General features: G+C 47.8%; 1 protein-coding gene across 2 annotated transcripts in view; it reads left to right on the top strand.

Moving 5' to 3' along the window:
• Nucleotides 1-18,136: 18,136 nt before the first annotated feature.
• LOC144754870 (PDZ and LIM domain protein 1-like) overlaps nt 18,137-26,227 on the top strand; it is a 395,047-nt gene continuing 386,956 nt past the window's right edge. Inside the window, exon 1 of one of the 2 annotated variants that reach the window (XM_078643185.1) lies at nt 18,137-18,556. In XM_078643185.1, coding sequence (XP_078499311.1) covers nt 18,458-18,556 — 99 coding nt within the window. In that variant the 5' untranslated portion in view covers nt 18,137-18,457. The remainder of the gene's footprint in view (nt 18,557-26,227) is intronic. The other variant, XM_078643184.1, reaches the window with a different exon arrangement.

Genomic DNA, 26,227 nt, shown 5'->3' on the forward strand with positions numbered 1-26,227 from the left:
CAAGTCTTCAACAGCAGAGACAGAGGGAGGAGGATCTAATTCTAGTCCCCTGTAGTCCGCCCACGGCTTCCAAATCTTATAATGTTTCTGGGGACACCCTCGGGCTTTGAAGATCGGGATCTCCAGCCCCATACAGAAGTCAAGTCCTTTCTTCTAGGTCGCAACCAACGGCGGAGACTCACTCCTCAACACACTAGCTAAATCGCGCTTGTCCAGTGTGAGGCCTAGAAACAACAAGTGGGGCTTGTACCTATTGCCCCCTAGTCCCTCAGTTATATGAAGCATAAACTATCAAGGCATGGGTTGAATGTCCCAGCCAAGGACCTCCGACAGGCACGCAGCAACTCCCCTCCAAAACCGCGACAGTGACGTACACAGCCATATTGTGTGGAAGACGGTATCCTCCGCCGCCCCGCAGCTCAAGCATCCAGGGGACCCAATCAGCCCCGCCCACCACAGCTTATATCTGGTGAAGTACAGTTGATGTAGGTACTTAAATTGGATCAGCCACAAGCGGGCAGCTATCGATGCACCACGTGGGGATTCGAGTGCTTCCACCCAATCATTCTTGCCAAGGGGGCCCTAATCTAACTGCCAGGCCTCCTACGTTTTATGCAGTGTGGTGGGGGTATTAGTGATGAGCGTACGGTAGATCTTAGTTATTTTGTGATCACCATAAAGACTTTGGCCTCAATCGGGTTAAAATCGGGTACAGTATCTTGTTTCACCAGATATGGGGAGAGGGCATGTCTCAATTGTAAATACTTATAAAATTGTGTGTGAGCCATATTAAATTCTGTCTGTAGTTCCTGAAAAGACTTCAGGCTACTTCCATGCATAACTGCCCCTACCGTGTCAATGCCAATGGCTTCCCAGCCCCGAAACCCGGGTAGCTGCATCACTTGGGATATCTGACCATTGTGCCATAAAGTGGTTTCCCTCGTCAGTTTACCCCACCAGCCCATCCTACGTAGCGCTCGTTTCCATACTGCAAAGACCGTCCTGGTCGCCGGCGGCAACACCTTAAGATGCGTGTTGGAATATAAGATCTGGTGTAGAGACTTGTCCCCCATTCGCCAACGCTCCACTGCATATGCTGGGTCTCTACGGTCTCCATACCACTAGTCATTAAGGACCAATATGTGTGAGGCTGAATGATAGGCCTGGACATCTGGAGTGGCAATGCCTCCACAATAGGTAGACTGACAACAGGTTCTCAGAGCAACGCACGCCACTCCTCCCTCCTAAAGAAAGCGAGCGATAATCGCTTTTAGCTGCCGGAACAAAGTTGGCTGTATGTAATAAGGGTGGCTCTGGAGCTGATAGAGTCGATGGGGCAAGGACACCATTTTGAATATGGCAGATCTCCCCAGTAAGGAGAGTGGCAGGTGTGACCACACGGGGACCTCGTCCGCCATCTGCGCCCACTGGGGGCCCAGATTCCTTTCCCACGAAGTAGATTGGGATGTGGATAGAAAGACCCTCAGGTACTTAAAGCCATCCGGAACTATGGTGACTGCCGGGGACCATGCGCCCAACAGGTCTCCCCTGTGCTAAGGGCCGCAATTACGATGTGCTACTATTCATGTAGAGGCCAGAGGTCTCACCGAAGATCTACATTACTCTGAAGAGGCGTGGGCCCGTCACATCCGGTCGGGTGAGGAAGAACAAAACATCACTGTCAATTTTAAAAAGAAAGATTTAATGTAGTCCGCTGTCCTTAAATGTAAACTGGATGCATTTCAAAAAAGAAAATTACCTCTTTAAGTTCCATTTTTATAAGAGTAGACAGTGGTCTGTGGGGCCACTGCTTGCTCCTGAAAAATATTTTGTTTAACATTCTAAAAAGGAAGGATCCAATGGGGACCCCTTCCTTCCCATTTGTTACTACCAATTTTCAATTGGTGGTAAAGTATTACTGTTTTGCGACCAGAATTCAGTCACAAAACATTAATACATACCACACTCTTTCGGTATTTGGAAGGGATGCCCTAAACACACCCCTTCAAAATACTGAATCATAAGCCTAAATCGTAATTTGGTATTTGTACATTGGAAACGCATGTTTGTGATCACAAATGGCCTGACTCTGTGAAGCTGGCCATTTGCACCTACAAAAATGCTTTGGACACCTGAACCCAAATATCCCCTTGCCTAATAAAAACAAGCATTGGAAATGGAATAGGTCTCGGATTTATTTGAGTTAGAGCTAATGACATTGTAAATGGCAATGTCTTTTAGCCATGTGTTATGGAGTGTATGCATGTGGTGTGTAGTGGAAATATGTGGGTTGGATTGGAATTGTAGCAATGGTGGCATGCTGCGCTTTAGATGAACATGTTTAAAAGTAAAGTGCACCATACTGCGATTGCTACAATAGTTAAATGTGGATGCGTTAACAATTGATGTGTGCACTGATGGCTGGTGGTGTGTGTGCCTGTAGAAATTGTGCACTGATGGCTGGTGGTGTGTGTGCTTGGTGGAAGCGTGCACTGCCGGCTGGAGGTGTGTGTGCCTGGTGGAAGCGTGCACGGACGGCTGGTGGTGTGTGTGCCTGGTAAAAGCGTGCACAGACGGCTGATGGTGTGTGTGCCTGGTGAAAGCGTGCACTGAGGCTGGTGGTGAGTGCGCCTGGTGAAAGCATGCACTGACGGCTGGTGTTGTGTGTGCCTGGTGAAAGTGTGCACTGATGGCAGGTGGTGTGTGTGTGTTTGGTGAAAGCGTGCACTGACGTCTGGTGTTGTGTGCCTGGTGGAAGCCTGAACTGACGGCTGGTGGTGTTTGTGCCCGGTGAAAGCGTGCACTGACGGCTGGTGGTGTTTGTGCCCGGTGAAAGCGTACACTGATGGCTGGTGGTGTGTGTGTGTGGTTGTGTGTGTGGTTGCGTGTGTGGTGGTGAGTGTGTGGTGGTGTGTGTGGTGGTGAGTGTGTGGTGGAGAGAGTGTGGTGGCGAGAGTGGTGTGTGTGTGTGTGGTGTGTGTGTGGTGTGTGGTGTGTGTGGCCTTATGTGTGTGGTTTTATGTGTGTGGACTTATGTGTGTGGTCTTATGTGTGTGGTCTTATGTGTGTGTGTGTGTGGTGGACTTAGTTCGAGTGTTCGTACCCTGCACACTAACACACTGCCCATACACACTCACACGCTGCTCACTCTACACACTCACACAATGTTCACCCTGCACACACACACACTGCTCAAGCTGCACACTCACACACTGTTCACCCTGCACACTCACACATTGTTCACCCTGCACATTCACACACTGTTCACCCTGCACACTCACACACTGCAGTCACTGTTGCTCTGCAGTCACTCTCACTCTGCAGTCACTCTGCAGTCACTCTCACTCTGCACTCACTCTCACTCTGCACTCACTCTGCAGTCACTCTCACTATGCAGTCACTCTCACTCTGCAGTCACTCTGCAGTCACTCTCACTCTCAATCTGGTACTCACTCTGCACTCACTCTGCACTCACTCTGCACTCACTCTCACTCTCCACTCACTCTCCACTCACTCTCCACTCACTCTGCACTCACTCTGACTGAGCACTCACTCTCTCTCTGCAGTCACTCTGCACTCACACTCTGCACTCACACTCTGCACTCACACTCACTTTGTACTCACACTCACTCTGCACTCACACTCTGCACTCACTCTGCACTCACTCTCACTCTGCACTCATACTGCATTCACTCTGCACTCACTCTGTAGTCACACTCACTCTGCACTCACTCTGTAGTCGCACTCACTCTGCGCTCACACTCTGCGCTCACACTCTGCGCTCACACTCTGCGCTCACACTCTGCGCACTCACTCTGCGCACTCACTCTGCGCACTCACTCTGCACTCACTCTGCACTCACTCTGCACTCACTCTGCACTCACTCTGCACTCACTCTGCACTCACTCTGCACTCACTCTGCACTCACTCTCCGTGCCAGGCCCGTCTAGCCAGCTCCTTCCGTGACAGTTTTGAAGGAGAATCTATATGAAGAAAGAAAAACATAGTCTGTAACCAATGCTCTTTAAGATTAACACAAAATAATTCAGCAGAAAGTTGTGTCACAGTAGAACTAGCAACTTGCATGCACAGTACATAACATTTGTGGCCTGTATCTATCTAACCTCCCACTTCTTCAGCCTTGCTCTAACATTAGTGGGATTTTCAGGAATCAATTCTACGAGCACTATGGACTCACTACATTAGAGTCGACTATGACAGTACACCAGTCTTATTCTTCTTCTTCTCTCTTGTTTAGCGAAATTGGTACATAAACTTCTGGAAGCCGGCATAATGCCAGCGCAGTCAACTTGCACCTGAGAAAAACAGACGCACGCCATGATGACACAGGCTTGCGTTACTGTACCAGTCCAGTACATGCAGGTGGTGAAGCTATTACTTTTCTATTACGGGTGGCACTGAGAATACTCTGTTTCAAGGGCTACTGCTTAATTAATTTAACTTTCACCCTACAGTGCCAATGACTACTAGAAAAGGAAAATGAAGAAGATAAATAATATGATTATCTATCCCTTCACAGGATATGTATTTGATTACATATGGGATGACTTTAGGTGCTTTGTTTTTTATTGAGTGAACACTGATAGGCCACACATGAATGACAGAGTTGTACTAAAATTATTAACAGGGGTAGTGAGTGGCACTCGGAATCGCCGGATATATGCTGTGCTTGCAATACAAACTACTGCTACTATTCATGGTAGTATTCGGAAAAATTACAACTTCTTTTCCTTGCCTTACATACACTGGAACGGACGTGTGGGTGCGGTGTTACATGCTCTTCAAAGTAACACTTAGTTCATCCAGTGACCGTCTACTCTCTCTACAAACACATATGCTATCTATGAGTCAGATAGTACCATGATCCAGGCATCCATCCATTCAAAGTAAACGTCAATCATTCTTCTTAATGTCTCAACTGGACAAACCTTACTTTTTCTCACGGGAAAACAATATTTTCATTTTATTTTGGAAACCGCAAGCCATGCATCCGTGCTTGACTTGCATTTGAATTTCAACCAAAGGATATATTGCGCACACATACAGTTTCTGTTTCACCCACCCAGGCAGTCCTCTTCCCTTTCTCCTTCCACCCATCCTTGCTTCATCCTTCAACCGGCCAGGCATCATATTCCCAGCCACCTCGGGCAGCATTCAAAAACACGTATCATTCTTTGCCAGTCATCATTACTTTTAACTCGCTCGTCCTTCCACACTTACTCACACCCTTCTTTCCCTTTTCGTTCATCCCATCCATTAAAGTTCATCTCTGATCTGACTTGGATTCTCGAAAAAACTTTCACAGCTGAGTTGAAGTCAATTTAGAGGAGGCTACTACCTGGTTGATAAAAACTTAGTTCTAAATTTGTAAGTCTTCTTAACTGTATAGTATACTTGTACTGTACAACATATATACACCCGTGCAGAGAGCACACTCTGCAGTCTGCATGCAATCTCAATAAGTAAGAAATATAATAGCTTACCACTGTCCGCCACTACCGTGGCATCCCCCACAGCAGCTTCCGCTGGCTGTTGCACCGTCTCCGCCCCAGGAGTGCCCACCTCCGCGCTGGCCCCGGCACCGGTGGATGGTTGTGCCGATGTTCCGCCTAGAAAATACATTTCAGATTCTTAGATGCCATATACACCACTCCCTAGTATTTTGTCTAGGACTCAAAAAATTTCACTACGACTACACAAACAAATTTAATAATTTGTGACTGTCAAGTCAAAAATAAAAATTGCACTTTTTTCAGGGAAGGTTGTTGTCTTGCTACACTTTTTGACACAACTGATGAATGCTTGCTTTTTAACACGTACCGTTTTTCTCATAACAGACAGAAGCTTCCCTTCTAAGAACAAGAGCAAGATCAGATCATCGTCACTAGGACGGAGTCAGCAACGATTCAGCACCACAACGAAGATTTGAAGTTCCAACAAGGTGAGGGCTCACCCACAATTAAAGTGTGAAATCACTAAGCACTTTTCCATTTGCAATCCACCGTTTATGTTGTATGATAAACTTGATTTTAATAAATGTTTTTACTTTTAATAAAGCTTTAAAAATTACATAGACTCTGTGGTTTTTAGTCATGAGTGAGTGAGCGAAAGGGCTTGCAATTTGCAAGCATGAGTCCGTGGCTCTGACAGTTCTGGACTCTGACTCCATAGTCTTATGTCCTGGGTTGGATAATCATCATTGGGGATCAATCATCGATGAATTAGGGAGCTAAATGACTCTGTCACACTAGCTAGTCAGTAAGGAGATTGGGGGTTCAAATTCTGTTATGACTGAGGTATGTGGAAAGTCTAACTGCACATATTATAATTGATAAACAATGCACTATTTAGTGTCCATAGTTCTGTTTGTGCAGAATTGTCCCTGCAACAATAGTAGTATGGATTGTCCTCCTATCCAATCAAAAAGTAAACTAGTATCTTATTCTTTCTTGGTGGTCATTGACAGTTTATTGTTTGGAATTGTCAAAGCATAAACATTTAGAAGACTTCAAAAGACATTATGGACAACCCAGAGGACTGCACTCAGTGCATAGAGCTATTGCTGAATAGAATGGGAGTTTCGTTTAACACCTTTTGCCAACTGTGCAAGCTTAGTTAGCTACACAGACAGACTAATAATAATAATCTAGTAGTACCACAGGGAGTCATAGTAGAGGCAGGATAAGAATTTAGAAACAGTCTACAAGAAGATCAAAGACGATTTAGAAAAAATCGAATGAGGAACATTAGTAAAAAATAGGTACTCTAAAAGATAGGGAAGTATAATTATTAATATTAACATGAAAACTCACTGGGGCCAGCAGAAGAGCCCTCGCCTGCCCGATCCTGGCCTTCCTGTTCCTCCTCCGCCGGCGCCGCTACCTCCTCCTCTGTCCTCTTGCCCCTGGGTGGAGCTGATGTACAACATGAAAGAAAGACCCAAACATGGATGATTGTTGTCAACCAAATCAAACAATTCAAAAGAACAATAACAAATTATTTCGGGGAAATAGCAAATAGACAAGAATTGCACTACATTTATTGACCTATCTGATGTGGTCTACTAGGATATTAGTATTGCTGGATTCGCGGACCGTCGACTTGGAAAGTTATGTAACTCACTAAACCAACTACAAAAAGGTTCGACTAGGACTGGCAGGCAGCACTCCGCAGCACGCGAAGTGGCAGACAAAGTCCATTGTGATTGCAGACCAGTGAGAACACTAAAAAGTAAGTTTCCTACTACATAACCAGTCATTAAAATACTCAAACTATCAATCCACCACCAGTATCTCTTCTTAGTGGCTGGTGTGCAAAGGAAGGACTGGACTTGAGTCTCTAGGGGCAGATTTACAAGTCCCTTGCAGCTCTTTTGCTCCGTCGTTGCGTGACTTCTGTGACGCAGCGGCAGCGCAAAAGAGGTGCCATGGTACGGGGTATATTAACAACGTGACGCATCTGGGAGATGCGTCACGTTGTAAAGCCCTGCGCCATCACGGGGCGTTCCGGCACAAGGGAGGGCGTTCCTGCGCAGGAACGCATCCTAAAAGTAGCTGAGTGAAATCTACAAGATTTCACTCAGTCACTTCTAGGCCAATGCTGCGTCACTCAAAAGCCTGCGGCTGCTTGAAGCAGACGTTCGGCTTGACGCAGCATTGGGGAGATAGGGCACCCCAGAGCATTGCTGGAGCTGCGTCGTGGTTGTGACGCAACTCCAGCAATGCGCTGCCTTTAGGGCACAGATGCGTGACTCTTCTGTGTCGTTTTTGCCTCATGGTGGCCCGCATTGTAAATGCGGCGCACCATGGGTGGTGGAGGCGTGGCGCACAATTACTGGCGCATCCCTGCTAATTTGCAGGGATGCGCCAGTAATTGTAAATCTGCCCCTTAGTGTCTAGCATTACGCAGTTCTGTAAAGTGCACTCATACATAATTACTCAGGCCAATGAAATGAGCACAAAAAATCGAAAACAAATAAACATAGTAGCACCGCCACTGAGCAGGAGAGCAGTGCACCTGAAATGCAATCACAGAATATTTTGAAACATAATTTACCTACAATGTAATTAGCAGCATTATTGCTCTTCGGAAAAAAAAATTTGCAATATGATAACACACAGAGGAGGAGAAAACAGAGTAGTGATTAAATAGCTACTACTACTCACCAAGCCCGGGATCTCGACGCCTAGCAGGTCGAGCGGTCGAGCAGGTCGTGTTCACGGTCCAGGAGGTCGGACCACCGGTGCGTGGCCTGGTTGTAGGTGCGCCGGACCCGAGAGTGTTTGTACATGGCCCGGCACACCTTCTCCCACAGCTTCGGACGCTCCCGGAGCCCGTACCCGCTAGCGATCCTGCCGCGATGGTCTTGGGGAGGTGGCGCTGCACATAGCAAACCAGTGCGGCCACCTCCTCCGCGCTGAAGATCTCCCAGACTGTGACGTGCTCCCCCCGCAATTGCCCGCATGGGAGCCAGGTACGGGGTGCGGGACCCTTCCCCTTCTCCTTCCCGGCTCCCTTTGCCATGGTCCTGTACAGCAGAAAGAAAAAAAAGGAAAGAATAGGTAAAAAGTAAAGTAAACATTTTTTTTTAAAGTAGCTTTAAAAGTAACGAAAAGTTGAAAAAAAAACAAAATATAGATCTAGAAAAAAAGAGGGATAGATATAGAGTAGAAAAGATTAAAAAAAGGCCAAAGAAACAAAAGATTGCACAGATGAAAGGAGGATTAGAAAGCATGCACTGAACCATAGCAATGAATGAAAAACAAGATGGCCGCGCCCATTGAGGACCGGGTGGGTAAGTTCGCACGATTTTTCCCCCGCGAGTACGCAAAAACACGCGCAAACATGTAATAGCGCGCAGCACACAACGCGACATCGCCAATAGCGCCCGGAAACGGAAATACGCAACGCGCAAAAGATGGCCGCGCCCGTGTACGACCGCATGGGCAACCTCGCGGTCGGTGCGCTGCAAGCGGTCCGCGAATAAGCAAAAAAACGCACGAAGATGCAAAAAAAAAGAAATCCGCAAATTTGCATGAATTCGCGGATTGCAAGTTCGATTTCGAGCGAATTTGTGACAAGCGAATCTCGCAAAATTGCAGAAAAACTAATTTTGCAAAACTGAAAGCACTTAGCAGGTGCAAAAGTTCAAGCTAATTTGTAACCATTCCCTGTAGTGCTTCCTGAGGGGCCACTCCAGAGTTCAGTTGCCTACTTGCAACTATTCTCTGACCCTGCTCTGACCCTCAAAGCAGGGTCAGAGAATAGTTACAAGTATGGCACAATGCTCCTGTAAAAAAAATTAAACTGCAACAGGAAGCACTTACAGCTAAGGAAGCAGGTGCCAGACTTGAAGCTCAAATTCAGTGACACATTAACCAGCCCCAAATTAATTCATCTCAATTGAGGCTGGGCAGGTGTGCTTGCTTTCCCCCCATAATCTACAGTGGTGAACCAGAGGGTGCTGTGATGAACTAGAGGGTGGCAGTGCTGAACCAGAGGGTGGCAGTGCTGAACCAGAGGGTGGCAGTGCTGAACCAGAGGGTGGCAGTGATGAGCCAGAGGGTGGCAGTGATGAGCCAGAGGGTGGCAGTGATGAGCCAGAGGGTGGCAGTGATGAGCCAGAGGGTGGCAGTGATGAGCCAGAGGGTGGCAGTGATGAGCCAGAGGGTGGCAGTGATGAACCAGAGGGTGGCAGTGGTGAACCAGAGGGTGGCAGTGGTGAACCAGAGGGTGCTGTGATGAACCAGAGGGTGGCAGTGGTGAACCAGAGGGTGGCAGTGGTGAACCAGAGAGTGGCAGTGGTGAACCAGTGAGTGGCAGTGGTGAACCAGTAGGTGGCAGTGGTGAACCAGAGGGTGACAGTGCTGAACCAGAGGGTGACAGTGCTGAACCAGAGGGTGACAGTGCTGAACCAGAGGGTGACAGTGCTGAACCAGAGGGTGACAGGGGTGAACCAGAGGGTGGCAGTGGTGAACCAGAGGGTGCTGTGGTGAACCAGAGGGTGGCAGTGGTGAACCAGAGGGTGGCAGTGGTGAACCAGAGGGTGGCAGTGGTGAACCAGAGGGTGGCAGTGGTGAACCAGAGGGTGGCAGTGGTGAACCAGAGGGTGCTGTGATGAACCAGAGGGTGGCAGTGGTGAACCAGAGAGTGGCAGTGGTGAACCAGAGAGTGGCAGTGGTGAACCAGTGAGCGGCAGTGGTGAACCAGTAGGTGGCAGTGGTGAACCAGAGGGTGACAGTGCTGAACCAGAGGGTGACAGGGGTGAACCAGAGGGTGGCAGTCGTGAACCAGAGGGTGCTGTGATGAACCAGAGGGTGGCAGTGGTGAACCAGAGGGTGACAGTGGTGAACCAGAGGGTGGCAGTGCTGAACCAGAGGGTGGCAGTGCTGAACCAGAGGGTGCTGTGATGAACCAGAGGGTGGCAGTGGTGAACCAGAGGGTGGCAGTGGTAAACCAGAGGGTGGCAGTGGTCAACCAGAGGGTGGCAGTGGTAAACCAGAGGGTGGAAGTGCTGAAACAGAGGGTGGCAGGGGTGAACCAGAGGGTGCTGTGATGAACCAGAGGGTGGCAGTGGTGAACCAGAGGGTGACAGTGGTGAACCAGAGGGTGACCGTGGTGAACCAGAGGGTGACAGTGGTGAACCAGAGGGTGACAGGGGTGAACCAGAGGGTGACAGGGGTGAACCAGAGGGTGACAGGGGTGAACCAGAGGGTGACAGGGGTGAACCAGAGGGTGACAGGGGTGAACCAGAGGGTGACAGGGGTCAACCAGAGGGTGACAGTGCTGAACCAGAGGGTGACAGTGCTGAACCAGAGGGTGGCAGTGCTGAACCAGAGGGTGGCAGTGCTGAACCAGAGGGTGGCAGTTGTGAACCAGAGGGTGGCAGTTGTGAACCAGAGGGTGGCAGTTGTGAACCAGAGGGTGGCAGTTGTGAACCAGAGGGTGGCAGTTGTGAACCAGAGGGTGGCAGTTGTGAACCAGAGGGTGACAGTGCTGAACCAGAGGGTGACAGTGCTGAACCAGAGGGTGACAGTGCTGAACCAGAGGGTGCTGTGATGAACCAGAGGGTGCTGTGATGAACCAGAGGGTGGCAGTGGTGAACCAGAGGGTGGCAGTGGTGAACCAGAGGGTGGCAGTGGTGAACCAGAGGGTGGCAGTGGTGAACCAGAGGGTGACAGGGGTGAACCAGAGGGTGGCAGTGGTGAACCAGAGGGTGGCAGTGGTGAACCAGAGGGTGGCAGTGGTGAACCAGAGGGTGACAGTGCTGAACCAGAGGGTGGCAGTGGTGAACCAGAGGGTGGCAGTGGTAAACCAGAGGGTGACAGTGCTGAACCAGAGGGTGGCAGGGGTGAACCAGAGGGTGGCAGGGGTGAACCAGAGGGTGGCAGGAGTGAACCAGAGGGTGGCAGGGGTGAACCAGAGGGTGGCAGGGGTGAACCAGAGGGTGACAGTGGTGAACCAGAGGGTGCTAGTGATGAACCAGAGGGTGGCAGTGATAAACCAGAGGGTGGCAGTGGTGAACCAGAGAGTGGCAGTGGTGAACCAGAGAGTGGCAGTGGTGAGCCAGAGGGTGACAGTGCTGAACCAGAGGGTGTCAGTGGTGAACCAGAGGGTGGCAGTGGTGAACCAGAGGGTGGCAGTGGTAAACCAGAGGGTGACAGTGGTGAACCAGAGGGTGGCAGTGCTGAACCAGAGGGTGGCAGGGGTGAACCAGAGGGTGACAGTGGTGAACTAGAGGGTGCTAGTGATGAACCAGAGGGTGGCAGTGATGAACCAGAGAGTGGCAGTGATGAACCAGAGGGTGGCAGTGGTCAACCAGAGAGTGGCAGTGGTGAACCAGAGGGTGGCAGTGGTGAACCAGAGGGTGGCAGTGCTGAACCAGAGGGTGGCAGTGCTGAACCAGAGGGTGACAGTGCTGAACCAGAGGGTGACAGTGCTGAACCAGAGGGTGACAGTGCTGAACCAAAGGGTGATAGTGCTGAACCAGAGGGTGGCTGTGCTGAACCAGAGGGTGGCTGTGATGAACCAGAGGGTGGCAGTGATGAACCAGAGGGTGGCAGTGATGAACCAGAGGGTGGCAGTGATGAACCAGAGGGTGGCAGTAATGAACCAGAGGGTGGCAGTGGTGAACCAGAGGGTGGCAGTGGTGAACCAGAGAGTGGCAGTGGTGAACCAGAGGGTGGCAGTGGTGAACCAGAGGGTGGCAGTGGTGAACCAGAGGGTGGCAGTGCAGAACCAGAGGAACCCAGGGGTGAAACAGAGGGTGACAGTGCTGAACCAGAGGGTGACAGTGCTGAACCAGAGGGTGACAGTGCTGAACCAGAGGGTGGCAGGGGTGAACCAGAGGGTGGCAGGGGTGAACCAGAGGGTGGCAGGGGTGAACCAGAGGGTGCTGTGATGAACCAGAGGGTGGCAGTGATGAACCAGAGGGTGGCAGTGGTGAACCAGAGAGTGGCAGTGGTGAACCAGAGGGTGGCAGTGGTGAACCAGAGGGTGACAGGGGTGAACCCGAGGGTGACAGGGGTGAACCAGAGGTAGATAGGGGTGAACCAGAGGGTGACAGTGCTGAACCAGAGGGTGACAGTGCTGAACCAGAGGGTGACATGGGTGAACCAGAGGGTGGCATGGGTGAACCAGAGGGTGGCATGGGTGAACCAGAGGGTGGCATGGGTGAACCAGAGGGTGGCATGGGTGAACCAGATGGTGGCAGTGGTGAACCAGAGGGTGGCAGTGGTGAACCAGAGGGTGGCAGTGCTGAACCAGAGGGTGCAGTGGTGAACCAGAGGGTGGCAGTGGTGAACCAGAGTGTGGCAGTGGTAAACCAGAGGGTGACAGTGCTGAACCAGAGGGTGGCAGGGGTGAACCAGAGGGTGGCAGTGGTGAACCAGAGGGTGGCAGTGGTGAACCAGAGGGTGGCAGTGGTGAACCAGAGAGTGGCAGTGGTGAACCAGAGGGTGACAGTGCTGAACCAGAGGGTGGCAGTGGTGAACCAGAGGGTGCTGTGCCCATACACGACCGCGTGGGTAACTTCGCCGTGCAAGCGGCCCGCGAACATGCAAAAAGCCCCGCGAACACGCAAAAAACAAAAATCCGCAAATTCGCACGAATTCGCGGATTTTGCGAATTTGATTTCGCGCAAATTTGCGGAACGCGAATTCGCACATTTCGACCATACTTAAATTGTTCTCTCCAATGTCCCACCTTTGGCTCCTAATACTGTGGAACACTGGAGTTCTTTAAGAAATAGGGCACTTCATTTATTGGACAGCAAGACAGGATTGGGGAGCTGCTTGTTTCAGGAATTTAAAATGGCAAGAAGGGTCCCATGGATAGGTAGACAGACTAAATCTAGTGGAGGTGACTGTATAATTTTAAAAACTTTGGCTCAACAGACATAGTATGTAACATCTTGGAGAGAGCGGGGACAAGGTACATGGACAGAGATGCGATACACATTTTACCCTTAGGGTATTTTTATCAGACTCAACAACTTTTACCTATCACTGGACGCAAATTAGCATCTAAAGCCCCAAACCAGGGGAGGTACGAGTATAATGTACCAACATTTAACCGGTTCGAAACAGCCCTTTCCAATTTAGACTCTCAAGACTGACTGCCAGGTAGAATGACGAACGATAACAAATTATCAGTCCCTCTATCTCCCCAGTTACTGGCACTCAGTAAGGAGCAAGAACTGCAGGGGACCTGCAATACACAGTTATAAATGAGCCTTACTGATACCCAAAGGAAGGCTAAGGGAGACACAAACCACGATAAAATCAGTGGTGGGTCAACAGTCGAGGCATCTCAGAATAGCAACTTAAGTAATAACGGCTCATACCTTAGAATCCTCAGCTGGAACGTTGCTGGTCTTGAGCCAAGACTAGTAGACAAAGAATGGTTACATTTACTTTCTTCGCAGGACATACTAATGTTTCAGGAAACATGGGCACCTTATGACCTGCACATAGAAGGGTTCCACTGTTTTAGTACAGTGGCCACCAAGTCAAATTTTGGCCGGGCAGTAGGGGGTTTATTAATTGGGATCAGTATAGTAGCTGGAGGGAGCTTTAAGACCATAAATACCAATAACCCTAACATACAGGCAATAGAATATAAGCGCCATGTCCCCTTCTACCTAATTAATTTTTATAATAATTATTTTAATTCCACCCCAAATAAGAATTTTATAGCGCTCTTCAAATTCATCTCCAATTTGGAAAAAAATCAGGGCTCATGTGAGGGCATGGGGATCCTCCTGGGGGGGATTTCAATGCTAAGCTTATAAAAAAACACTGGGAATATAGGCACACGACAGGTTGACCCAGCTGTGCGGAGGGGATTGGAACGGAGATCCTTTCTTAGTGAACACATTCTTAGTAATGTAATGGACCTAGGCCCATGCCCCACAGCCCAGCTGGAGCCAACATATAGAGGTAGAGATAGTGTTTCAATCATTGATTATATTTTCGTTTCCTCCTGCCTGGCGGACCGGATATTCGCTACAGAGGTTGTAGCAACAGACTTTGGGGATCATAACCCCCTAAAAGTGGCTCTAAGATTAGCACAACGGCCTGTGTATGTCACCACACAAGGGGCGAGGGACATAACTCCCTCGACAGATAAATTGAGACTAAAGTGGAAAGGATAGACTGCGGGGAAATAACCAAGTCCCTATTAATAGGGCACCAGACATTAATTAACTCTTGTTTACATACAACAGCCCGTGGTCTTAACGTAATTAAAGATTTCACTAAAATATGTAATGTAATAAGATCTCTTCTATCAGTGCCACTATCACAGGGTCCAAAAGACCCAAGATGGTTTGACCATAACTGTTCTGAAGCGAACAGGAAATTGCGCAAGGCTTTAACGACTATACCTAGAAATAGGGCAGATGTTGGCATAGCCAGGAAAGCTTATAAAATAACAATAAATGAGCGGAAAGGTGTCCTTCTGGGAGAACGATGGGAAGCCCTCGCCGAAATAGCTGCTGGGAAGAATGGACATTTATTTTGGCCCGCAGTAAGGGATCTGAGAAATATGGGCCAACAGTTAACAGCAGTTAGCTGTACTATCGCCAGTAGTTGTTGGGAAGATCACTTTTCTAAAAATGTATGCCCCTCCACCACATAGCTTGAACCACCCTTTGCAGGAACAGATTGGCAGCTTACAAATAACTTTGGGGGAGGTAATAGAGGCGATCGCACAGACCCATGGTAACAAGGCCCCAGGTCCGGATGGGTTACCCATAGACATTATAAGATGGAAACCTGAACTATGGGCCCCAATCCTCGTGAATGTCTTTAATAGCTTACCTCAAGCATCTATACCTGAAACATGGGGAACTAGCGTAATTGTCCCAATATATAAAAAGGGTGATAGATCAGATCCTGTTAATTACAGACCGATCTCTTTACTTGATAATACCCTAAAGATTCTGGGCCGTGTTATTTATAACAGGATCCTAGAGTGGACAGAGGAAAGTAGCATTTTATCCCTGTGTCAACTGGGCTTTAGAAGTAGGGTCGGCACAGTCGAACAATGTCTAAACCTTAAATTGGTTATAGATAAATACAATATTGCCCGCTCTGCCCCTATTTATTTAGCGTTTATGGACCTGTCATCCACTTTTGATTTAGTGAACAGGTCCAAACTTTGGTCTATTTTATTGAGTTATGGTTTGGACCGAATATTGGTTAATTTTTTAGCTTTTTTACACACTGACCTCAAAGCACGAGTGAGGATAGGAATGGGAGGGGAACTTTCAGGACCAATTGAGATAGGAAGGGGAGTAGGACAGGGGTGCGTTCTAGCACCCCTGCTTTTTATTATTTATATTAATGGTCTGAGTAACCATTTGGAAAAGTCCACCCCAGACGTTCCCACAATAAATGGCAAATTGTTACCCGTACTTCTCTACGCAGACGATGCGGTCCTGATGGGTCGCACGCCTAACTCTCTGCGCACCCTAGTGAAAAGCTTTACAGAATATACGGATGGATTGGATTTACGGGTGAATTTTAACAAGTCATTTATGATGTCATGTGGTCCAGGGAAACGTCAACTTAATTCCATACTAGTAGGGGACAATAGACTCACTTCTACTCATAATTTCCCATATTTGGGGATGCTCTTTGATGCGAATGGCTCTTGGACTGGGCATTTGTCCCAGTCCACAAGCAAATTCTCAAAGGCCACCAACTCAATTTTAAGTATTCCCCGACCTAAGAAACTAGGTGCCATTGAAGCAATTGTAAAGATCTTCAAATTGCAATGCATCCCCGTAGCTACGTACGGGGCAGAAGTTTGGGGTGCGGCGAAGAAGGAGTGTATACAGCAGGAAGAAAATCGTTTTTGCAGAAAGCTGCTGGGAGTACCGATCTCTACTTCCAAATATATTTTGCACAAGGAATTAAATATACATTTTATATCTGATTTTATTAATGCTCGACCCGTCTTATTTTGGCACTCTGTCTGGAGGAATCAATTAGCGACCCTGACCCAAGAAATCATAACTGATTGCTTAAAATGCAAAAGGGGAATGGAGATCCCCTGGTTCTTGGGGGTCTATAAAAGTCTTTGCAGTATTGAAAAAGGTAGCATCTTCACCGACCCATGTAAAGCGAATTCGGTACATAAGAACGAATTGAAGAAAGCACTTTATGCACTTTATAATACCGAGAGAATTAGGAAAGAATCTGAAAAAACCTCAATTGCTACTTATATGAGCAGGGAATTATACAGATATCCCTTGTCATTATACTTAACCTTGCCCATAACAAGTTGGGAAAGATGTCTTTTGTTCCGACTGAGAGCTGGAACTGTTAGATTTCTGCTAAATTTTCCTCTGGGCCATCATTCAATCTTAGATAACATGAGTTGCCCCTGTGACGGGGTAAGCAAACAAAATGATCTACACTTCTTTTTCGCATGTAAGTTTTATTTGAAATATGTAAAATGGCTCCTAATTCCCCTTTTTAAAAAGTTTAGACCAATTACCCTGAAGGAATCATATCAATTGCTGCTTTCTTTGGACATTGAGGAGATAATTTGTCGCACTTGCACTTTCTTGAGAATTGCTGTTGAGCATGGAAAATGATGGACAATGCTCAAGTCTTTTTAATTTGTATAATTATGCCTTTCTGATTCAATCAATTTTATATGGATTTTAGGATAATTGTGTAATTTGTTTTGTGCTTTTATGAATTCTTGGAATTCGAATAAAGATTACGAAACGAAAACAAAACAATCAATTTCGGCTTGGGTATTTTCTCACTGGTCAGGACTGGACAAGTAAGACTGACTTGGAGGTAATGGCCACGTTACTTACAGGTAATCTTCATTACTCACAGTCCAGGCCTTCTTCATTCCAGTTCTTGATACCTGGAGGCCCTCCCAGGTTTATTGATGGAGTTATAATTTTAGCTTGATTACTTCAGGAAAGGCTTGGGCCGTAAGTGACATATCAAGCATTCTGGGTAACGGGCAGCCATATTGGAAGAAGAATCAAGGTCGGGGTAATCCGTATCTGCAAGTTCAGAAGGCTTACTCCCTGATCAGAACTAGAACAAGGGAGACCTTGACTCAGCAATGCGAGTTATGAAACCATTCACACGTAGGTGATATTCCACGTCAGCATTTGAAGGTCCTGAGTTCGAAAAGAAGTCAGGTAGACTTAACCATCTATTCCTCCGAGATTGGTAAATTTAGCATTATTACATTTGGCAATTTAACACTTAACTCCTGGTATATAAAGGGCTTTGAATCTAAACAAATGTGGTTCCATGCGCTATATAAAAACAATGTATTTCCATAAACACGCGTTGGAAAGGTGCAGTGAAGATTTATAAATAGGTCTGGGTCAGGGGTGTGCAATCGCCTTCTCTAGACAAAACAATGACATTTATTTCCGGAAACAGACAGCTCCTGCTAAAGTAGAGATCAGCGGTATGAGGAAAAGAGTTCAGCCTGGAATTTCAAACGCTGGCTTCTTTTTTTAATATTTATTAGGGGGAGGGGGGGTTATAGTGTAGGACTGAGGCAATCCAGGCTCAGCTGAGAGGAGGAATGCGCGTTTGAGGAGTCCCCGGCGTTTGAAGTGCTTTTCCATACAAGGAAGCGGCAGTGACAGGGCAGGGCAGAGCTGCATTCCTGAGAGGCGCGGATTTCCAGCCCACAGGTTATCCGTGCGGGCTCTGGGGGCGTTGTCTCCTCCTCCCTATTTCGCCCCGGGCTCTCCCGGTTTAGCCGTGCGGCTGCTGGCAACGGGCTGTGGGTGTTCCTTCCTCCCTCCCTCCCTCCCAGCGGCGGGGGAGGAGTGCGCAGGACTCAGGGATTGTTTAAACTCACCCTCATTCCCTTCTGCGGCTGCGGGGAGATCGCGTCGGACCAGCCCCTAGCGCCCTACCTCCCGGACGCGCACACCGACAGCATGTCCGGCATGATCCGCATCGTTATCGAGGGCCCCGGACCCTGGGGCTTCCGGCTCGTCGGTGGGAAGGACTTTGACCAGCCGCTCACCATCTCCAGGGTAAGTGCTCAGTACGCCCGTTTTCCCGGGCGCGCCTTCTCTGCTCCCGGCGTCCATTCTTATCTCTGCTTTGCAGCCGGGCCCTCCTTTCATTTCCGACTTTAGTAAACATAGGCAGAGTTCCTTTCCTACGGCAAGACTTCTGCCGTCGGGTGCTTGAAAATATTCAAACTCCCCGCCTAAAGTGTGCGAGCGAGGGGGATGCCAAGACGAGCAGCAATGCCACCTCTCTGGAGCTCGCTGCTGAGGTCCAACTGTTGCGTCCTGATCCTTAGACGCCCTGGCAGTGGCTGGAGATGCTGCCTGGGAGTGGTCAGTCGCCGCACCTATCATCTGCCCTGCTCCAGTGAGCCGGTGTTTACCGGAAACAGGAGGCTTTCCCACACCTTCGACTCCCAAACGCGTCCTCGAGGGTTCCTGCCGAACAAGTGTGTAGACCCTGTGACTTCAGCAGGGCATATGCTCTATATCTTAAGCTAAAATCTTCTTGTCAGCCACTGGATGTGTGCGATTCATGGTGTGTAGGGTGCTTTTGTTGAGTCATGTTAGTTATCTTACAGAAAAAGCTAAAGTTCTTTATATAAACCGCGTAGCGTAGGAGCCGTATAGACCTATGCATACCCTGTTTTTATGTTATAAAGGCAAAACTTCAGTCAGAGCAGGTTTGAGGTTTTGGATGATTGGCACACATTTTTCTTCTTGTGGGAAAGAAGACCAATAATCAAGTGGTGAGTTTATACTAGCAGGGGTATAGCTTACAGTGCTGGAGTGTTTGCGTTTTTTTTTTACTTATCAGTATTATCTATCATAGAGAATCAATATTGCTGAGTTTGTTCTTTGTTTAAATCTTCCGCTGGTGAAATTATGAGACCAGTCAGATACCCAGAGAGAGAGTGTCTGCAAATGGATAAACCACGATTCGTACTTTGGCAGCTGTTTTTTTCCTTCCCAAAAAGCTTTATTTGATTTTGTAGGTTTATTCAAAGCGATATAATGGTGGACATTATCATATTAAACCGAAGCCCATGTAAGCATTCATATGGTATGCTTTAAAAGTAGGCAATGTTTACCTTGGAATCTCATTAGAATATTGAAAGATGTTGGATTCTAAATGATGCGCCTCAACTGTCGTAATATTTTTGCACATGTAAAATTTGAGACATAGTAATACATGTTAATCATTATAACCATTTTGAAAACTGGGATGGTACCTAGGAGGGGGGATGGAAGGGGTAATTACTGACCGGGGAGGGAGAATCAAGGGTATGGAAAGGGTAATGGGATAAAGTGCCTAGAAAGTGGAGTGGTGGTAACTAATGGCTTGATTTGTGATGATTCGACTGATAACTAGTGAGGATCAGTGTTTCAAGAGTGTTGGTGGGAACGGTGAGAAATCAAGGTAGGAGAATTTCGTCAACCATCCTTTTCAGATGCTCAAGGAGGGAGTCCTAAATTGCTGCCACAGGGTGTTTATGCAGGATTTCTCCGCAATACAGAACTCCCCACATTTGGCCCATTTTGAGAGACTTTGGAACCAAGATGTGGTGAAAGAGGTAAACTCGGACTTCCATTGTAGAGGTATCGCTCATTTTGCCAGAAAGAGCACACAATTGGCTAAACTGGACCCAGACCGGTCTTTCTTGGACTTCTTGTACATGCCTAGTGCTATGGAAGGCCAATCTAAGGGGATAGGTTTGCATATGATGGATGTAAGCAGGTTTTATGTAAGTCTAGAAGAGGTTGTGGAGGGGGCAGCTCCATAGCATACGCATGAGGCCAGCATTTTTGGTTGAACGTCTGGGATACATAGATGCCGCCTGCGGAAAGTATTTATGCATATCGAGCACAGTTAGGTAGGCTATGTGGAGTACAAAGTACTATATTAATTTAAATGTAGCATTTCTAGATATAAGCTGGGAGACCTCTATAGTGAGAGACCATTCCTTATCATGAAAGACTCTACCTGCCTCATCCTTCCACCTCGCTCTAAGGCGACCTAGCATAGAGATGCCAAGGGGAGAAAAGTTCTATAAAACCATGAGATGTACCATGAGTTCTAGACCCATGGTGTATAACACTTGGATGAATGAGTGAGGTTCACGGATGGAAGCTGAGATGTGCCAAAGCCGCTGCAGGGTGCGATGGAGAGTACTGCAGAGTAAGAATTGGCCCAGACGGAGTTTGTGTTTATGAGCTCTGTAATGAGGTCCTGATCACAGTGGTAGACACTAAATACCCATTTAGCTAAATGTTGTACTCTCCCAACGTAGTGGGTCGCTGTCTAGGTCATGATGAGTGAATGGAATATTGGGGAACAGTGGGAACGTGCATGAAATTGGGCTAGTTAACTAAAACAATAGTCACTGCAGCAAAGTCCACAAGCAATTGTGGTATATCAGCAGGAGGAGTGTGGCAATCTTCTAAATAAAGGAGGAGGTTATCAGCATATAGTAATACTGATTGAACTCTATCCAGGAGAGAAAAATGACTCCTCAAGCATATCTCCTATCTAACTTCTCCAAAACCACCAAAGAGAAGTTTCTGAAACTTCGGTTGGGCTTATTGCCATCCGCATATCACCTGCTGCCATGTTTACGCCCTCCGAAGCCGGCATTCTGCCGTTTCTGTGGAGAAGGAGAGGAGGACATAGACCACATCATAACCATATGCCGGGAACTGATACAGGAGCGCCGGGCACCTCTTAGACCAATCTTTAACAAGAAACAAATACGGTCGTGTAGACAAGCGGTGCTTGCAAGCTTCTCTGGTGAAGATATTCAACTAAGCTGCTGCTTGGTAAAATTTTTAACTGCTGCTGACCTCAGACTACATTGGATACCGCCAGACCATCGGAGAAGCACCAGTGGAACCAGGATGGAGCCGGTCCGTTAATAAATCGCGTAATAGCCTTAACAGCGCTTTGTACATCAAGCACTAAGCATTCTTGCACATCCAAGCCTCAAGAAAAAGCATCAACAGGCTAACCTCGTCATTCTTGTATTGAGCAACAAAAGTTGATGCTGCACTATGCACTTTAAACTTGTACCCAATCGCCCACTCTTATTCTGTAGCCAAGACTCTGACCAGGGGGGTAATTCTACCTCACAAACTGCTGCTAAATTTCCGCAAACAAAAAAATGAAGAAACTGGACTATGGGTCACCAAGGCCGGGGGAGTGGATCTCTTCTGCAATTTTAAGTGTTTCTTAACTGTGGCTATCAGCCTTTTAAATTGATGTTTTACTGTTTTATAGGAGACGGCCAACTTTTGTAAAGGTTTTAATTAACTGTGCAATAAACACATTACTTACTAACTATCCGGGAGTCGGATTCGCCAAGACAAGCTCGGTGCTCAAAATTTGGCCACCTGTGCCTCCATTACAAGGGCAAAAAAGAAGAGAGGGCAGCCCTGGGGTGTTCTCTGTATGACTTTGAATGAGGCAGAGGTGGGTTTGCCCAATCTGATGCGACCAGTGAGGTTAGAGTATAAAGTTTGTATTAAACTGATAGACGATTTGGATTTGTCTCCACTCTAAGAACTTTCAATAAATATTCCCAGTGGCAATGCCGAAGGCTTTTTTGTGCTCTAGGCTAAAACCCTCACACCGCGGGAACGAAAGGAGAGCAGCCTCTACCTCCTATAGAGGCACATAAGGTTCAGGGAAGTGTTTCTGCGGGGGATGAAACCCTTCTGATCGGGGTGAATGTGATTGAGCAGGAGAGAGAGGATACGTGAGGTGAGAATTTCTCTAAAAATCTTACAGTCTGAATTTAGAATGGCAATAGGTTTTAAAATGAAAGGGTCGTTAGCGGAACACCCTTGCTTCAGCAGGGGGACAAGTAAGGCCTTCCTTTGATATAATGGGAGGTGCTCCTCTTCAAAAGCGATTGCATTGAGCTCATCGAGCTTTTGAGCCAGAAGATCCACAAAGGTCTGACAAGTGTCCATAGATAATGTGTTAGTCCCTGGCATTTTACCAGCAAGGACATTCAAGTTTCTACATTTAATGTTTATGACGTAATGGGGGGCCTCTAACTCCTCTGTCTTATTGGGTGATGCGACGGAGATCAGCCAATAAGCCTGCACTTTCAGAAGAGGCATTGTGAGGCGTTTCAGCATAGATAGTTTCGTAAAAATGGCAGAAAACTGTAGAATCGCCTGTTGAGGGCACACCAGAGGGCTAAAAGGGGTCACAGCATTCAGTAATGGGGTTTGGGAGGAATCACAAGTAGTGAGTCAGGCGAGTATTTTTCCTGTTCTGACCCCCTCAGCTTAGTACGAGCTGCATATTGTAAATAATTAAAGCGGCACAACTTCTAAGACAGTGTAGTCACAGTTGTTTAGGAATGATTAAGGGATTCTCTGTACGTTGGGTCGGAGGTGCACTGGTGTTCACGAGACAAGGAATTGTCAGCTGCTTACATGTAATGGTCGGTCACCTCACGAATGCTGTGACCTCTTAAAACTACTGGAGAAATTTTCTACCCCCATTGGGGAATAGTGAACTGAGGGCTGTGATCAGAGATATACCTGCAGAGTTTGTCAGAATGGGAAAAGGCAGTACAAAGAGACAACATATTAATTGTTTTCTGGTCACATATTGTTGCTTTTTATCAGTTTCCTAATTGTCTATTTACAAATTATACAAAAAGGACACTATACGTAACTGGTGCTATGTAAAGCGCTCTAATACCCGATTCGGTTCGGGTCTAGTTCGCGCTTTATAAAACTCTGCAAAAAAAAATAAAAAATTTGAACATAGAGGTTATTGGGTTGGGGAATAAAAGGAGTATAAATGAAGGTCTGGATTGTGATGAAGCCAGTCATCTGCTAGGGACCCATGGCTCAACCAGTCGGAGGGAGGGGCTGAAATCTAGTAGGGTAATGAGGTATAGAATGACTGGTGCCTAGGACTGCATTAAAGTCCCCCCATCCCAAGGACTTACAGTAGTTGGGTCCAGGGCACACGCTGTCCTAAGAGGTGCATAAGAAACACATATTGATCAGAGTTTGGGGAGTTAATGCTGCCCAGTAATAGAGCCAGACCCTCTAGTATACCCACATCAAGCGAAAATCTACCCTCAAAATCTGCAGCCATGGTGGAAAGCAAGAATGGGACACCTTCCCGGATCCAGATTGTGGCATCGCGGGCATTGACTGAATAGTCCAATGTGCCAGTGCCACTGAAGGTGGGGTTTTCCTCTGGGGCCATGTGAGTTTCGTGTAGGAAAGAGATTTGTGTCCGTTTTCGAGAAAGAAATGATTAAATTTTGTGACGGTGAGCTGGTGTATGCATTCCCTGGATGTTCCAGGAAATAAGACAGTAGCCTGTTTTCTGTAAATTAAAAAAGATTTTTTTTTGGGGGGAGGGAGGGGGGGTGGAGGCTCTAACAGTGCCATCTAGAGGTGGTCGGGAGGTACAGGAGCCTACAGACCGATTCATAGGCAACCTTGTGTCACCCGTTCATTGGGACTTCAGGGGTAAAAGGTGCAAGAACGGAGCTGACGACCAAGAGCCCAGGGGCACAAACAAACCACGTAGCCATCAAATAGCTAAACACCCAAATCTTTGCAACAACATACATAACTTCGAAAAAGAGAGGGGAGGTGGTCTCAGTTAGGTTACCTAGAATAGTAGAAATAAGATGCCAGCCCAGTAACATTTGTCCCAAGGACATTAGAGCCTATGCAAAAAATAGTGGGGCTTGTGTAGGGTCTGAGATTGAAGGGGAGCTGAATTAGCTCAGAAATTAGGAGAGCTTACTAGATCATTGGGAAAGGGCAATGGAATGTGGATGCCACCACCAGAGCCTAGTGTCTGCTGGCATGAGCTTGCTCAGGTACAGGAGCCAAAGATTAAAGGGGTTAGGACCTCATTCCCAACCGGCCCCAGTGGTGGTGGAGGTGGCAGTAGTTAGAAGAGGGTTTCGAGCGCAGTTGAAGAGCCACATGGTGGGAAGCCGGCTCATTGAGCTTCACCCATTCCCAGGCCTCCCCAGGTCAGTAAAGAAGTGAGTTTTGTTGTGCACCCCAATTTTGAGTTTAGCTGGAAACAGAAGAGAGAATTGACAGACCGTCTCTAAAAGCCTACTCTTTACCACCAGAAAGCTGGTCAACAAAAGTGTCGTCTGGGAAAAGTAAATTGCAATGGTTCTCAAAGTCAATGTGTCCTGGATTTCGATCCACTCTGTCACAGTATTGAAGAAGTCAGGCCACCAAGGGTTGCAGTGAGGCACCCAGAGGGAATTGTCAGCCAGGGGCACTCCACTGAAAAGAATGGGGTATGCTTATGGGAAGACATGAAGTACTTAAGTCATTGTTCTATAAAATACACTAGGTTGATGACCTCCAGAAGGTCCACAATCCTTGAGTTGTTTTTCCTGAAACTGCCCTCTGCATCTTCGGCTCTGCGCTCTAAGAAGTGTAAGCACCCTGTAAGCTTCTGAAGTTGATGCAGGTGATGTTGAACAGAAGGGATGACTTATGTTACTGTGGTTTCCACTTCAGAAATACACTCAGCTAGTTTCTTGTGGTCTGCACGTAGGAAGGAAACATCCACAGCAATGCATCTACCTTTGCTTTGAAAGACGTGTGTGAGAAGTGTATGGCTCCCAGGATGGTTGCAGAGATGTGAGGAGAGGAAGTTGACACAAATACACCGTTGGGCATGAGATACACTCTCAAGTTAAGGGGCTTCAGAGTGGGATGGCTTGAGTCTCCCCATGGTACGGCATTTGGAGAATTTGTACTGCACACTGAAAAATTATATGTGGAACTTTCAATGGGCTTTCATGTGGCCTTGCAGACACCAAGCCCCCTTAAAACGGCTGGAGGCATTCTGGGCACAAGTGTCCAAATAAGCCATGAGATAGGGCGGGTCTGTAGAGCAGCCATTGAGGGGACCAGGACCTTTGGTGACATCATTGTTGGGTCTGCACAAGGAAGGCCCAAGTCCCCATTGGAGGTCAAGGAGGGAGGCCTTTTCAGTAGAGTTTGTCACTCCTGAAGAATGTCCTGGCTGCAGGAGTCGGGTGGGCGGCAGGATGCAGGTGGGTCCATGGCCACCACACCCCCGCCTCCCAGGCGGTCACATGTCAAATCCAGGCACTCATACATTGACAGGCAGATGGTGCAGAGGGGGACACTAAGGCTGTCGACTCCAAGTCCGCTTATGGCCCAGGAAGGCAAGTACAATTCAGAAAAATGGGGGCGTGAGAAGAGGGAAGGAGGAGTGGCCACTCAAAGGAGGCCTGAGGCCCCGTGCTGCTACTGACTAGCGGCAGAGGCAACAAACCCACGCAGAAGCACTGCTGCTCTCCCTGGGAACGTCCCCAGCGCTTGGAGTCCAAAGATTTCGGGCCTGCAGCCTCCACATCTCCACAGGGCCACCAAGTTGCAGGTAGGCTAGTGCAGCTGGTGGGGCATATATGCCACCAATCACAAGCCCACACTGGGTCCAGGCAGGCTCGGTTACATGCAGTAGGGGGGGGAGGGTGAGGAGAAAAGGCTGTTCATGCGGCTGGGCCTCACGACCAGGTAAGTTGCTCTGAAGGGCCCACAGTGTCAGATGTCTGAGTCTCCCGCAGACACAGCAGGAAAGACCCACAGTAATGGAAAAGGAACGGTATAAGATAATGTGGATCTCTGGACTTGGGGCGGAAGCAAGCTAAA

The sequence above is a fragment of the Lissotriton helveticus genome, chromosome 5_1 (genome assembly GCF_964261635.1).
Source record: "Lissotriton helveticus chromosome 5_1, aLisHel1.1, whole genome shotgun sequence".
Lineage (NCBI taxonomy): Eukaryota > Metazoa > Chordata > Amphibia > Caudata > Salamandridae > Lissotriton > Lissotriton helveticus.